Source organism: Ylistrum balloti, unplaced genomic scaffold, assembly GCF_031769215.1.
Source record: "Ylistrum balloti isolate Yb309-2 unplaced genomic scaffold, AGI_CSIRO_Ybal_v1 Utg371524, whole genome shotgun sequence".
Taxonomy (NCBI): domain Eukaryota; kingdom Metazoa; phylum Mollusca; class Bivalvia; order Pectinida; family Pectinidae; genus Ylistrum; species Ylistrum balloti.
The window spans coordinates 38,039-54,879 of record NW_026782786.1 but is presented as its reverse complement, the minus strand read 5'-3'; the positions used below and the strand labels follow the sequence as shown (position 1 = coordinate 54,879).

General features: G+C 38.8%; 1 protein-coding gene across 3 annotated transcripts; it reads right to left on the bottom strand.

Moving 5' to 3' along the window:
* Positions 1–1,612: 1,612 nt before the first annotated feature.
* Positions 1,613–16,652, bottom strand: LOC132562819 (isatin hydrolase-like). 3 transcript variants are annotated; one of them, XM_060227594.1, is made up of 3 exons: positions 16,595–16,652; positions 14,072–14,342; positions 1,613–2,619 (listed from the first exon to the last, which is right to left on the bottom strand). In XM_060227594.1, exons 2-3 carry the CDS (start codon positions 14,251–14,253, stop codon positions 1,914–1,916), a joined length of 888 nt encoding a protein of 295 aa, XP_060083577.1. In that variant the 5' UTR covers positions 14,254–14,342; positions 16,595–16,652; the 3' UTR covers positions 1,613–1,913. The 3 variants fall into 3 exon arrangements, with proteins under 3 accessions (XP_060083577.1, XP_060083575.1, XP_060083576.1); XM_060227592.1 differs by lacking the exon at positions 16,595–16,652 and adding an exon at positions 16,248–16,338; XM_060227593.1 differs by lacking the exon at positions 16,595–16,652 and adding an exon at positions 16,060–16,133.
* Positions 16,653–16,841: the final 189 nt, after the last annotated feature.

Sequence of the window (16,841 nt, the reverse complement as noted above, 5' to 3'; positions counted from 1 at the left end):
CTGGGCGTCTTTTTAAAACCATTCAGTATGAAAAATGTGTTCAAAATCCCACTGTACCAATCCAATTGCTTCCAAGCGTTTCAATGACAAACAAACGTTGAAATAAAGGAAGGCTTATGAAGTCTTGTTTTGAATATTTCTTATCGGAAATGACCCGGAACAGAGTGGCTGGTCTCAGAATAACGAACATTGTACATGTCGCTAACACAGGTTTTACCTGTATATATTGTAAGACTTTATCAAACAAAGAGAGCTCAATGACCACGGTATAAATATCCCTTTACTATTTCACAATGGACATAAAGCATTGCAACAAAATAAAGAAATTAGTCCCCCCAACCAACCACCTCCCACACAAACACCCCCCACCCCACCCCGCCTCCCACACAAACACACACCGCGCTCTGTTACTTTGATAAAGTCTGAACGTATCTTATCAAAGTGTCCTAATTTCTGATAAATTCGAGTTTATAGTTAATAATGCTACCGACAGAAAAGAAAGATACTACAAATATATTACATTGATGGTTGATGGTTATATTAGTTTTTTTTTTCGTATTTTAACTATTTTCCAGATCATGAACATATATGTATCTTCGTTTGTAATTGCAAATTATTCTCAATGGTTACCTTCGGTCGTATTGATGATGGATTTGGAGAGTTCTTTCTCCCGTGTCCTGCAAAACATAAAAGTTGTAAACTTCGCATTGCTTTGATGCATACTCAGCGCTTTTCACGTGTTCTGCACGTGTACATTCTCAATTCCACCGCCCACCACGGTATTGCAGAAGTTTTACGAGATTTACTCTGCTTTAAAGGAACCTAGTTATTTGTAATGTTTATAACAACCTTGGATATGTGGGATAATTTTGGTATTTATTGTGGAAAAGTGACGTAAAATCTACACTTTGTGATGTAATTTCAGTGCCTTGGGGGTCCTCTCGACGGAAAACACAATTCGCGGTTTCAAACGTTCGCCTAAATCTATGTTAATGTTGTGTTCTGGAACTGAACTCATAAACATAGGGTCTATGCATAGTAACAACGACAGAGTGACACAGGTCGCTCTCGTCGGTACGACAATAATCATATGATGGGCGATCTTGCCACCTAACTCGTCCACTAGAAATTCTATCATCTCCGTGATTTCACCCTTATATTTCTTCTGTGATTATGACGTAATTTTTCAATCTGTTGGAATTCTTTAAATTCCACATACCATTGATTCACCAGCTTCTCAATAAGACGGTAGTCTTGATGCAGATCCTTACTCACAGAAAGAAATGTATGTAGTATATTTTCATTGAGATCACTATGACAACCGTAAAGCGTCCCCATATTTACTAGTTTTGAAATCCTGTGTTTGGGTTATATGATGAGTGAGTCCACTAGTTGACGATGTCATGCAGCAAAATCGTGATATTAGGAGCAGGAAGTTGTAAATAAAATCAACTGCGACATTTAAACATCATAGGCGATAGGGATTCAGGCATGTTGCCACCAGAAATGGAAAAAATCACAATGGGGAAATTGAAAGCATCACTCTTAACATACAGCGTGCTTGAAAGCTGTCCATTATATAAAATTATTATCGTACCAGACAAAACTAAAATTGTTGCAAATAAAAAATATACTTTATTAAAATGTTTACATTTAAGATTTACATGTATGAAAAAAGTGTTAATAATAAATCCGATTGAGAATATATACATACATACGTATTTGTCCTTAAAAAGAGATATAGGTCACGGTTGTCTTGAAATGTAAACGTTAGAGTTAGAAAATTTAGTCAGTCAGTGGCAGAGGTAAAGTTGTTGCAACATTAAAATTAACATCAAGTGTAGATGTTTGACTTTATATCAAATCCATGATAATGTATACACTTTCTTGTTAATTGGAAACTCCTCTGATGTCTAGATCTGTTCATCATGATACATGAACATGATGGTAGCCACACCAACGCAGATCAAACTTAAAACTGAAAGCGGAAGTCGGAGCGGTCCAGAATTAGTGCATTTTTCGTCCTCTGTCGAAATTGTTGCAAAAATTCTGGCCGGACCGCCACTCCCATCCTTTATTTTGGTAACAGCGGCAAATATGCGAGTTCCCGAAACCGGAATTGTATCTAGATTTGCAACATTTTCTAAACCAACCACATTGTGCTTAGACAGCACTACATGTGTTGGAAAGGTTGATGATTGGCCAAAATCTGTGGAGGGTGTGTCTACCCCAATCATGTACACATGTCGCTGGTTGATCAGCCACGTGACTGTATCTTGGTGCCAAGCGGGAAAATGAAATGTACTGGGTACACTCGGAGTTTCTGTCCCAAACACGGCTGTTTTGTTCGGATATTTCGCTCCCCAACCGGAATTCATAATGACTGCAGCATTGTCCGGAATCCGTCCGTTTACAGATTCCCATTCTGTTATGTCATTTAGTAGCACTCGGTAATCCGGATTATCACGAGCTTTGTCCTTCACATCGATGACAACACCCGGTCCTGTCAGCCTTTCCATGGGTATCTGTTGTGTTCGCCATCCTCCCTCGTAAAAGTGCGCAGGCGAGTCGACATGTGTACCGCCATGTTCAGCCGTGGCAATGAAGTTAGACTCATACCTGTAAGAATAATTATGTAAGTGGTTTGAGTAACAATAAAAAGACATGGTTGTGTGGATGTATTGTTTTCGTTTTGGTTAAATTCTGGATGTTTCCCGCCAACTCGGTTAAAGAGGGATTTCCTACATCTCGATCAATGATACCACTACCATGGATTTTACAGCTCAGTTGAAGACACCATTGACACCCAGTCGGATAAAAGGCGTGAAGAATAAAAACAAATTGTCCTTTCGATGACTTTTCAGCGAGCATAACTTTTCAAAAACTGTATTTGGGAGATTGCACAAAAAAGTGAAGTAACGGAGGCCATTTTTATTTCAATGCCACTACTGGGATTCGGACCTAGGTGGCGAGTAGTTACAGCAATGCTGGTGGGGTTTGACTAAGCATTAATACCGAGTCCCTACATGGGCGCCAATGTACCAGAGGTCATTTTGTATTTCAATACTAGGATTCGTCTGACTTACTAGTCTGACGCTCAACCGATCGAGCTAATGAGAGGTTCTCTCTAGCCGAGCAGTATATTGCGGCTGGTACTTACCAGGGTTACAGAGATAAAAAGAAGTTCTCTCTAGTCTAGCGGTATTTACCAGGATTACAGAGATAAAGAGAGGTTCTCTCTAGTCTAGCGGTATTTACCAGGGTTACAGAGATAAAGAGAGGTGCTCTCTAGTCTAGCGGTATTTACCAGGGTTACAGAGATAAAGAGAAGTTCTCTCTAGTCTAGCGGTATTTACCAGGGTTACAGAGATAAAGAGAGGTGCTCTCTAGTCTAGCGGTATTTACCAGGGTTACAGAGATAAAGAGAAGTTCTCTCTAGTCTAGCGGTATTTACCAGGATTACAGAGATAAAGAGAGGTTCTCTCTAGTCTAGCGGTATTTACCAGGGTTACAGAGATAAAGAGAGGTGCTCTCTAGTCTAGCGGTATTTACCAGGGTTACAGAGATAAAGAGAAGTTCTCTCTAGTCTAGCGGTATTTACCAGGGTTACAGAGATAAAGAGAAGTTCTCTCTAGTCTAGCGATATCTACCAGGGTTACAGAGATAAAGAGAAGTTCTCTCTAGTCTAGCGGTATTTACCAGGGTTACAGAGATAAAGAGAGGTTCTCTCTAGTCTAGCGGTATTTACCAGGATTACAGAGATAAAGAGAGGTTCTCTCTAGTCTAGCGGTATTTACCAGGGTTACAGAGATAAAGAGAAGTTCTCTCTAGTCTAGTAGTATTTACCAGGGTTACAGAGATAAAGAGAAGTTCTCTCTAGTCTAGCGATATCTACCAGGGTTACAGAGATAAAGAGAAGTTCTCTCTAGTCTAGCGGTATTTACCAGGGTTACAGAGATAAAGAGAAGTTCTCTCTAGTCTAGCGGTATTTACCAGGGTTACAGAGATAAAGAGAAGTTCTCTCTAGTCTAGCGGTATTTACCAGGGTTTTACCAGGTTTACAAAATAATGAGTTCAAATATCTTTCTTCCTTCCAGGACTCGTCAATGATTCTAAGGGCCTTAAGTTTGTATTAAGTTATCAAAAGATAAACAAAATTAGCAGGGTCTCAAATACCCTGGATCAGGTAGTAATTGGTCAGTGGTAAGAATGTTCTATATATTTTACACTATGTTTTTTTTATTTCCAACGTGGTGACCATTGACCACCAAAATCTAATCAAGTGTGGATCATGGTCGTAGACCAAGGAGCTACGTTGGTAGTCGAGTGTACTGTTGTACACCAGAAAAGCGAACTCCTTTGCGCTAGCTTGTTCACTGGAGTTAACAAAATTGTGCACTTAGTTCACTAACTTGTGCACTGAAGTTTAACTCATTGCTCAATAAAAATTCAGAATATATCTTGTTCAAACAGCATATATACAATTGTGTTAACGCACCATACACCACATCGAGCACTTTGTGCAGAAATAATCCACACACGCGCGAGACATTATCTAGCGTGCAACTGCATTATAGTATCGCCCCTAGTATCGCCCCTTTTGTGCGGTTTGATGAAAAAGGTTTACGCCCCGATACCGGCGGCCTTCGCTTTCACCTACCTAATACGTTTATATTACTATATTGATATGTTGTAATTTTACAACAGTGTCTCATAAGCCGACATAAAGTGGATATCACTTTTTGTACTGCGAGATGTGGCACTCACAATAAAACATACAGTATTGTACTACAAGGTTTCTTCAGTGTATAGTTTCACACCCTCAAATATCGGCGTGTGGTGTGCTCCGTGCCATACCTGAATACGGGTAATTAAGGAATGTTCATGAAATTACGTTGCTTGTAGTATAATTTTTTGAAATAATTTATTGCCGAGACTAAAGGTGACGTCCATTTATATCATGATTGATCTGGTTGGTAATGTCTATATCGAATTGTAATGTGCATTATCAGTGGGATCTATTTCATATTTCAATAAATTTGTAACAGCAATTATGTATTTATCACTGACTGGGAACGACAGTGACAATAGTTTTTTTCAGCTGGTTGGACAAGGAGGCCATCTGCCTACGCATATGACACAGCGAGCAGTACTACTGCACATGTAATCTATTCAATACCTAGTGTTAGACAAAATGTCGCAATGCCGATTACAATGCAGTGTTCCCACCTGTTTACAATCTGGTCACGATATTTTCCACCAGACTGTACACAGAACAATAATAAAGCCCAAAAACATGTCCGAATACTTAACATCTCCCCAGATAGCACTACATTGTTGAGCTAGCGGTGCCGAATACTTAACATCTCCCCAGATAGCACTACATAGTTGGGCTAGCGGTGCCCAGTACTTAACATCTCCCCAGATAGCACTACATTGTTGGGCTAGCGGTGCCCAGTACTTAACATCTCCCCAGATAGCACTACATTGTTGGGCTAGCGGTGCCCAATACTTAACGTCTCCCCAGATAGCACTACATTGGTGGGCTAGCGGTTCCGAATACTTAACGTCTCCCCAGATAGCACTACATTGGTGGGCTAGCGGTGCGATGCGACGATCCGCATAGTACAGTGTTGGCTAGCGGTGCGATGCGACGATCCGCATAGTACAGTTAACTATCTAATGATCGTGCTCCGCTGTTGGCCCTATTTAAAAAAAAAAACATTATTTTTACAACCAATGACGGATTGATCCGGTATAGCCTCGTTAGTGGAAAGATAAATTTCACAAAGGCAAGAAAAGCTGTGTATATCCTGTGATTTTTAGTTATCTTAAATAATTATGGGTAAAAAATAAAATGAAAAGACCTGACATAAGAATTTAATTTGCATAAGTGCAAAATTATGCCATGGTAATTTTGGGGAACTCTAGTCGTAATCCACAACGGGTTTATACTGTAAGTGTAAAAGTTACGTTAACAGAAGTAACCAAAGCAAACATGTGATAAAGAGGTTGTTTTAAACTACAACACGAGACGTGCATTCATATCACACAGGAAATACAGGTGTGTACTTCATATCACACAGGAAATACAGGTGTGTACATCAAATCACACAGGAAATACAGGTGTGTACTTCATATCACACAGGAAATACAGGTGTGTACTTCATATCACACAGGAAATACAGGTGTGTACTTCATATCACACAGGAAATACAGGTGTGTACATCAAAACATGTATGACGGTGATTGTTATCACAGGTTTCAATACTGTATAGTCATAAAAATTCCTCAGCAATGTATATCTTATTTCTTAAAAATACCAACTGCGCAATAGCGTCACTGGCAATATTATTTTTAGACGGTGTCTCGGCTTTTTTACCTGTTTACGGTATTAATGCAATGTATATTATATATAGGTACACATTACAAGCAGTGTACGATTGTCACCTGTCCTGCCACTACTAATCAAGCACAAGGGTGGTTGGTTGACAGGTTTCCTTGAGATCCTAAACTTCGAGATTGCAGGTATTGGTGTTGTGTTTGCTCTTTGACCCTACAGTCAGTGTTGAATAAACAGTTCTGTATAAATATTACCGAGAACTGTTAATCCCCATTGCTACCACAGCCAAAGGGTGACTCGCGCCGAAAGGAACTCTATCGACTGTGACGTCATAAGTTCAACGACTGGTAGCAGTCGCCATATAATGAAAAGTTAAGTTCGAGAACAGCTATGTTATGCGACGTTAGGTAGAAAATTAATGTCAAATAGTTTTAACGAATGTGATAATTCTGACGATAATACTATGTAGACATGAAACAGTCAGACGAAATTTGCCCGGAGTGATCGATTTAATTATATGTATTGTCAACTTTAGAACAAGGGATGAGGCACCATTGGAAATTATTACTATCGTATTAGTAGTAGTAGTAGTAAATTAAGGGTTCAACTCGCTCGGTATCCCGGTTTGTGGTACCGGGTACCCCTGTCTCCACCCGCCCTGGGGTACACCTGACCTCTATCCCCACCCGCCCTGGGGGTACAGCTGACCTCTATCCCCAACCGCCCCGGTATGTGGTATCAAGCACCCCTTTCCCTACCCGTCCCGGTATGTGGTACCAGGTTCCGTTATCCCCATCCATCCCGGTATGTGATACCAGGTTCCGTTATCCCCATCCCTCCCGGTGTGTGATACCAGGTTCCGCTATCCCACCACCGGTATGTGGTATCAGGTTCCGTTATCCCCATCCACCCCGGTATGTGGTACCAGGTTCCGTTAACCCCCCACCGGTATGTCGGTACCAACCATAGGTACACGTTTACCGGTATCATTATAGATACCTGAAGAGACTGTCCACTTTAACCCGAGGTGTATTAGGTCGATGCGTATTGGACCGCGCGGTGGTCAGTGTCAAGGTGTCAACAGTGAACTTCCCATGCAAGTCATTCAGGTGTATCTGACCTCATGTTTAGAGGTGTATTCTAGCGTAAAGTTCAGAATTAGATCAGATAACTGTATGTCCCCTGCAGCCTTCCATCGATTACATAATATCTGTGTTGACATGTTACATCGAGATCATATAAACACCCAAATTATCGGGGTGGGTGGGGATAGGGGTCAGTTGTAACCCCCAGGGCGGATGGGGATAGGGGTCAGTTGTACACCCAGGGTGGGTGGGGATAGGGGTCAGTTGTACCCCCCCCCAGGGTGGGTGGGGATAGGGGTCAGTTGTAACCCCAGGGCGGGTGGGGATAGAGGTCAGTGGTACCCCCCAGGGCGGGTAGGGATAGGGGTCAGTTGTAACCCCCAGGACGGGTGGGGATAGGGGTCAGTGGTACACTCAGGGCGGATGGGGATATGGGTCAGTGGTAACCCCCAGGGCGGGTGGTGATAGGGGTCAGTTGTAACCCCCAGGGTTGGTGGGGATAGAGGTCAGTTGTAACCCCCAGGGCGGGTGGTGACAGGGTACCCGGTACCACAAACCGGGATACTGGGCGAGTTGAACCCTGCTGTGTTTACTACTACTTATCATGGAGGTATCCACACCTTGTATATCTACAATAATTGTTACTATTTATATCTGTTACTAGACATACCAAAGACCTACACACGTCTGATGATGTTTACTTAGGAGTTTCTAGAAACCAAACTGACCACTCAAGGGTAACGAAGCCTGGTAGGGACGTAAACAGTTTCTGAGCACTGATGAGCAATTTGCTGTGCGTATTTCGTGACCGAATTTCTTTATTCCGAGTTACTATTAAGTCCAAAAACACAGAAATACATCAGTAATTTCAAAATAACTTCAATGTTTGAGTCTGCTGTTTTTAGTTTTAAAAATATATTTATTTAATATAACAACAAAGTAAACGCACATATTTTGTATTTTTGGATAAGAAAACAGGCTACAACTTATATCAATTCCTTTCCCAAGTAAATGCAACAGTGAATGAAACTTCGGGTCTTCGAACACCTGGCGCACATCTGATTGAGAATAACAATTAAATTTAACAATTCGACATAATCTATACATTTAATGAATTGGATATATCATAGAATATACAATTACTATGGTATCTAGCAAAACCTAAACAGCAAAGAGCGCCGAACAGCTCGAGCTGATGCCCAGCAAGAGAGTGAGCAAATCGAGAGAGAGAGAGATTGGGAGCCAGAGGAGAAGTGACAGTTGTCAAATAGTGAGGGGCCAATGTCCCCCTCCCTCTCCCCACATCCCCGCCCCCGGCTCCTACGCCACTGGATGACGTAAACAGGGTGTGTTCCCTGAACGCATACATGTCTAGAACAATAGGTAGAAACATCAAAGGGAGGGTAATTATAGTCTATATCATACATGTATTATATTTACCTGAGATATTTTACCTGTGGATCTACCTGTGTTACCTGTATTAACCTGTGATAACTTGCAGAAAGAAAACTAAGATATCAATATGAAGTTCAATATTTATTAACTTTTCTTATGATATAATTACAATTGATTAAATTTAAAATACATTTAATATAAAGAAAGAACACAAAGAGGCCAATATTTATGAATATATTCTATCATAATAGCACAATTACCTTTAAATAACATGTAACTTCAACTAAAATATCAAGTTCAACATGTATGAATATATTCTATCATAATATTTCAATTAACTTTAAATTCAAATCAAATCTATAAGGTACAATATTTTGATATAAAGAAAGATCAATGTACAACATATCAGCACATAACTAAAGACATATATACAGCACTAGGAAATGATAAATATATGCAGCACTACTACAAAAACTTATAAATATACAGCACCAGGAAATGACAAATATATGCAACATGACTATGAATACTAATAAATACACTGCACTTATATGTCACACTATTAGAAACTGATTGATGTTACAGCACTAACGGCATATACGAGACACTAAAGACTGATAAGTGATAACACTAATTCAATGATGAATATATAGCACTGACATAAATATCTGCAACAATGACACAACGTACAAAGTCATTCGTTTTGCTCAGAGCAAGTCTAGGCAAGACATTTCAACCCAAGTGAAGAAGCTCAGATGCTGCATCAGCGTACGCAATGATGTCTATGGTGTTGCTCTCCAGTCTCTGTTTCAGCAGGGCAAGGCGGGTGTCAATGTTTCTGTACCTCTTGGGTTGGGGTCGTCTGGTTCCACCGGCGCGTCGTTGGAGTCTTGCAATTTCGTTGGTAGCCTGAATGTCTTTGAATGTCTGGATGATCTCGAAGATGTTTGGATGGGCGTGTTGCACAATCTTCTTCAGCTTCCCGTGCCAGGCTTCTAGGTGGTTGGTGGTACGTGGTCCATCGTTGTCGTAGTGGTTCCAAACTGGTCGGTCTCCATCCACCCATTGGTCAACAACATAGTCCGTGAATGGTGTCACGTCAGCTGGTAGGTCGGCGTACTCAATGTCCTGTAGTGCGTGAAACCAGACATCCTCAACTTGCTGCTCAGGTACCAGAGGTAGGACTGCTGCACGGCGAACCAGTCTCCTGATGTCTTCGTTGTCCCGGTATGGAAGCTGTAGTCCAGTCATCAGTGCCTTTCTCCAGACGCATTGGTGTAGTGGAAGAAGCAGCCCTTGATATCGGTCCCTGGGAAGACGGTGCGGATTGCGTTGTGGACAGCTGTCTCAAAGTCAACGAATACTGTGTCGGGCGACATGGGTAGGTGGTTGTCTGCCATGAATGTCTTGAGTAGTGAAGAATCTTGTGTAGATGTGCTGACTTTTCCCGGGTAGAAGAGAGTAGAAAACTGGGTACATGGATCCATCTATCTCAATGTGTATCGTGTAGATCTGATGAAAGATGTTGGGACACGTGTAGAAAGTACCATCACAGTACCATCACAGTAGATGCGGTCGGCGGTGGCGAGCTCAGCCAAGTCCTCTGATGTGGCGAAGACAAGGATTCTGTTCTGGTCATCATCGTCAATGTGTAGGAAGCGCTCTCCAGTGTTGGTTTCCGTCCATCTTCCCTCGAGATCAATGTCCTGGGTAGTGGTTGGTAGCTTTGGTGTAAGCTTGCGTCTGGCTCTGTACAGCTGTGACTTCTTGGAGTTGAAGGTGGGTATCTTCTCTACAACGGTTCTTGTCTCTTCATCCCATTCGTTGTCACGCAGTTTGCAGAGTTCCTCACTGTAGATGGTAGGGATTGGTCTGATTTCTTTCTGGCAGCGGTCAGTGATGCAGTTCATGATCTCCTTGGCTACGATGCTTGCATGGTCTCCCGGGTGATTGTGTGGTTGCCGTCCAACTCCTACTATGATGTTGTTGCGGGTGTTGATTGTAGCAAGGCAGTTGGTAATGGTGCATCTCCAGTAAGTTCTGAAAGAGAAAAAGAAGATATTAATGTCTGGTTCACATAAATGTATAGTTTGCAACACTTGAGATTTATATGTAGAAAAAAAAAATCTATCAGTGTTTCAAAGCAACACTTACTGTGACTTCAAGAGTATGATGTATAAAAAATATGATTTATTATTTTCATTTATTTATTTATTCATCAATTTACTTTTTATCTCTAATTATTTCTTCCTTATTGCATACATAAGAGCAAAAAAGTCCATTGATACAATTTATGAGTTTTTGTTTCAAGGATAGAATTAACAAAATATTTCTTTTTACAAAACAACTTTTACATCAGTATTTACCTTTCTCCTCGAGATGATCTAATTCTGTACAAGTAACCATTATATGATAAGTTGTTACCCCCAAGTCTATTTCTAGTGAACTTAAAATTTAACTGAGCGTTAGCCATGATTGGGAATTGAAACACTAGAAGATTTGTTGAATGATAGCAAAGTAAATTATACCAATGTGAAAAATGTGGGAGCTTATATAGATAAACTGCATGAATAGCTTGGATACTCACCTCAAAGTGTCATGTCATCTGTAGCTTTGGTCCTATTAACTGAGTTCATCAGTTTTTTAATTGATCTTTGAGAGGTGAACAGTTTTAGATCAATTAATTTATTTAGCAAACATCATTTGAATATAAAATTTACTATACAAACACTTTTTAAAGAAAATAATCAAAATAATCATATCAAGCAGTTATTGTGATTTGAATAAATGAAATTGAATGCATGCATAATTGTGCATAAATTAAAAAATATTAACACAAAATTGTACACAATTTATATCCTTCATCTTGTAAATTGAACATTTCTTAAATAATTTGTTTAAAGTTTATATATATAATCCATACAATTGTAATTTCTTCTTTTTTTTCACTTTAAATAAGTCTATTATACACTATATGTCCTCATCTGTAATTTCCCACCCTAAAATCAGGATGCCTGTACACTCACAGGTAAATACAGGTAACTTGTACAGGTAAATATAACTACCTACACAAGGAAACAGACTATAATCACTGTGTAAACATATCACCCAAGACATGTTTTTAAAATGTATGCGTTCAGGGATACAGCCGTAAACAGGTATGGGAACGAAATAAGCATTCAATGCGAGTATAAAAGTGCTGAGTTGCGCCGAGGTCGATGACTGAGTTCAACCTACAGTCCTGTACACAATACGTCACGCGATAACGTCATCATATACGTGCAGAGTACATATGCAAAAAACGGGTACATGTCATATCGTCTAAAAACACTGCAAGGTTACTTGGGCTCATATACAATGTATATGATGCCGTAATTGATAGTTGTGGTAAAGGACAAGCTACAGTCTGCGATGGCATCATGTAACATCTATAAAAAATGGCTGGTTTTACAATAGATTCCACACAAATACCCATTAAAAACTATAAGACTATGTTAATCAAAACGCTTACTTAATTGATATGATTTTTTTTAAATGTTGTACTATTAAAAGTTAATTTGTAAGTTAATCAGATTATTGAAAATTGTGTTCAGTTAGATATATGTCGGATTTTAAATCGTAATCTATCTGCCATTATGTATTAGAAAAAAATGTTACGATAATAAGAAATCGCGTATGTATATATGACGTAGCTTCAATGGTTGTACGGGTAAAAAGGAAAAAGCAATTCATTACTACACTAAAATATATGACATATGTCTTAACTGAACACAATTTTGAGTAATTTAATTAACTTACATATTTACTTTTAATAGTGAATTCGTTTTTTTTTTTTTTTTTGTCTAGAGTAACTTTCATTTCCCCATAGAAGATTTCCTTCAGAAAGGTTTATGTCGGGTTGTAGTTTTGTATTTTGTCTCATTGTGGTATAATCACTACATGATAATAAGAAAGGGACACTACTTCCATCCAAACCACATTTACATAGTGATCTTCTCTAGATTTCTTATATAAAACTGCTCTTTTAAATTACTACATTGAAGTCGTAATCATGTAATATTTGAAGGAGTCTGCTACCAATGTTTAAGTACTGAGGGCCATTACCTTATCATTTTGTTAAAAAAAAACCTTTTGAATTTACTGACAGACGGGTTTTTCACGAAAGACGTCTTCAGGTAAAGCGTTCCATAATTGTAATGAGGAATTTAAAAATGAATATCTATATTACCGAGTTATACAATTAATTGAAAGTAAAATATTTTTCGTTTCCTGTAAAATGACTATAAATATAAGATACTTTATTTGGGATTAAATAAGACAAGTACGGTGGGTGTTTTCTCGTGTTCTGGGATTAAATTAAACAAGTAGGTGGTGTTTTCTCGTGATACATAACACTACTCTTTTTTTATCAATGACAATGTGTTTTATATCACAATGACAAATTAACATTCGTGTGTTTTACTTATGTGAGGTCGACAATCAAAATATTTGATTTTATTTACAGTACTTAAATATGAAACACTGATTTATATCACGGACTTATATAAAATATTTCCGTATTCATAATTTTCAGAAAAAAATATCAACGAATCATGAGGTCCTTACACAAGATATATAAGCATCTCTGTTTAATGAAGTCATTGCATTCATATACAGGACCGACATTATACACACTAAATGCCCCACATCCTTATTTAACCCATTCAAATCATACTCAACCAAATCAAATCAAAATACCTTACTGAACTTTATCTTAAATATTAATTTCGAGTACTGTGTGTCGCATAAAATCCCAGTTATACGCAGCGACAAAAAACTGAGATTGACTAGATATATTAACTGTTAGCTATACCACGGACGTACATTTGTAAATGAGAGACTGACTATATATATTAACTGTTAGCTATATCACGGACGTACATTTGAAAACTCTCTCATTCATATCTACTGGCTCAGTGAACTACTCGAAGTCCGTGACACAGCTAATTGATCAAGATTTGAAGAAAACGTTTATTTAACCTTGGTTTTATTTGTCACAGGGCATAAACATCGCCCGGAATTTCAACCAGTGGACAAATATACTAATTAGTCAATATTAAAAAAGTTTTAACTGGTAAATATTTCCTGTATCACCAATTCATGATACAGTTTTTCATCAATTCAATAGTTGTTTATACCACAAGGCCAAAAACGCAGTAAACAGATATACTACAACTGACTATTGTCGTTACTGTCGTACATGACGTACCAGAAATTGTCCATTTGTCCTCTCGCTAGTTCCGTGAAGTTGTATGACGGATTTCCAGGCCAGTACAACGTTTTAGCACTCAGATCGTGAGTCAAGTCCAACACTTGGAACATGGAAGCGTAGTCAAGACCACAAAGCAGTAAAATAACGACGAGCATTGTCGGCGTGATCATGGATGCCATGTTTGGCAAAAACTGATCTTGTTCCGCCGTGTGCAAAAAAAATTACCCAGGCAGCTCATGTACCGCTGATCGTATGTGGCGCCACTCACCTGTAACAAAAAGCTTGGGTAATATTTAAAACGTTTCAGCCGTGACCACGACACAAGTGTGCTGTTTGTATTCAATAACTAAAGACTTCCATGATTTGAAGATTATAATGTATCACCAATCACATGAAATCCTATAAGCAATTGTAATGTCTTAAAATCTTAACGTTTCTAAATAAATACAATAATACATCGATTAATGATAAAGCTCCAGACGACCTGAACAAACCACAAATTAGAATCACTCAGTATAGTATGATTAAGTGACCCGCTTTACACTTAATTTTCAACTGGTGTTTCTTCGCTTAATTACTTTATTCATGAAAATAATAATAACAATAAAAACACCAAGGGTCGGGAAATGACACGATGGAGCAGGGGGCCTCCTTGGTGAAGGATGTTATTCTCTTTCTTACTTCCAAATTGAAGAGTTCCAAACCATTCAGAACATATGTACACGATTACATAACAGTACAAGTGACGCCTACAACGTTTTCTTACTCAAACACAAATATATATCATATTTGTCAGTAACGGGGAAATTTAGGATGGGGCATTATCTATTAATTACTTTTTTCCCATCAAATTCTTTAAGATTGTTTGTATCAAACCCTTTTAGGTAGCAGTACACAGTTTCTCGGTGTGGCCATGGGTGATGTTTTTGCTCATTAGATTACCCCATTATAAAGGTTTTAATTAAATAAAAATCCTTGCTAAAATTGGTCCTGTCATGTTTAAGTGGACAATGTGGAGTTGTTGTTTTTTTTCAGGATGATATTTTATTTGGGCAGTCTCCAATCTGTGTCTACGCACCAAAAACTAGCTTTACAGGAAGTGTTCACATGTGGTCATGTTATGAAGAATTTCCGAGTTGGAATTTGCTAAAATGTAAGTACTTTGTTACCATGACAGTGTTGTTGATTGTAAGACAGGTGTTTAGAATTAAATTTCTTTTAGAAAGTTGTAGTGTTAGGTTGGAATTAGCGGTATTTTTGCATTTTTAGCATTTTTTCAGTAGGTAACCTTGACAATCAAATGTCAGAAAGCAGAGGAATTTTTTTTTACACAAATTTCATCTCTCTACTGTTAATGTAATTGTTATGTAGTTTATAAATATATATACATGTAATGATGTATTTTTCATAACCAATCTGCTATACCTGTATATCTCAAACATGACAAATCATTCCAGAAAAAATGCAAATCAACTGTTTCCTGCTACCTTAACGCATTTAAAACCAAAACTATGTCTGAGTGGGGAAATACAAGGTGGGACAGAGGCGTCACTTTCCGCCAAATCATCTTAATTAATTCTTTTAAACACATAAACAATCAAAAATATGTCTGGGATAAGAACATGCAGGGTAGGGGCAGGGAGAATCACTTTACCATTATGGTAAAGCGGCGCATTTCACAATTTTCTCAATACATAACTTGTTCTAGTCGAAGGCCAATGTGTAGGTACGATTAACGATGTAAGGAAAACAAAACAGACCACGTCACGCGAGTGTCACGTGTGTGATATTTACAAGCGTTGTAAATTCCTCGCTGTGTTGACAACTCTCTCTCTTTATAGAAATGGGAACGTGTACGGACATATTGACCAACCGTGTTTATTAGATGCTTATATCTGTACGAACGCGAGACAAACGATGGAACATCTTCATACAAGTACCGACTTCGTAAAGAGTTTTGAAAGAAGGTTACAATAATGACAAACCTTATCTGAATCAACACAGCAAACCCTCGATGACGACAGGCACCACTATACCATCCTATTGTTTAAAAAAATGTTTTACACTCAGCTAACATCTTGCTACAGCATAAATCTTGTGTATATATATAGCCACACACATGTACACAGAAAAAAATTAGGTCACAAAGGTGACGTGAACGTTGACATATTACCGGCAACAACGGTAGTACATTCGGAGACGGATCCTCTCGCATCAGACAGCAGCACTGCCCCTGACTGAGACCTGTCCTGACAGGGACCGATAGGTAACTCGTACCGACTTGGCCAGATTTCATACACTATGCTGCTCGTGGAAAAGTTTATACCCTACACAAACACGTGTTAGTGCAGCCGGAGACGTATATATATATGTGTGTGTTATATACGTCTCTGGTGTAGCGTTATATATTTTATGACATGTCTACCCATTAATTAAAATAACCTTAACTCTTTGACTATCTCAAATCAATTCATTATAAAATTAATAACTATCTCTAGTTGTATATCCTAATAAACACACCCTCCGCGGAGACGGTCCCAGTCAGCGCCAGCCAAGATCAGGAAATCTAACTGTTATGTTCTTCACCGAGACACAACTAACACAACACCAGGTCAAGATGGCTACTCAAAACATGTGGTTTTATTACCCATCGTGCAATATAACATCACGTACTACCAATTACCGACATAGCGTCCGTCAGCATCTGTAACCGATCCGCTACGGAGCGTTAACAGCCGATGGTACATACAATTTACAGAAAAACTAC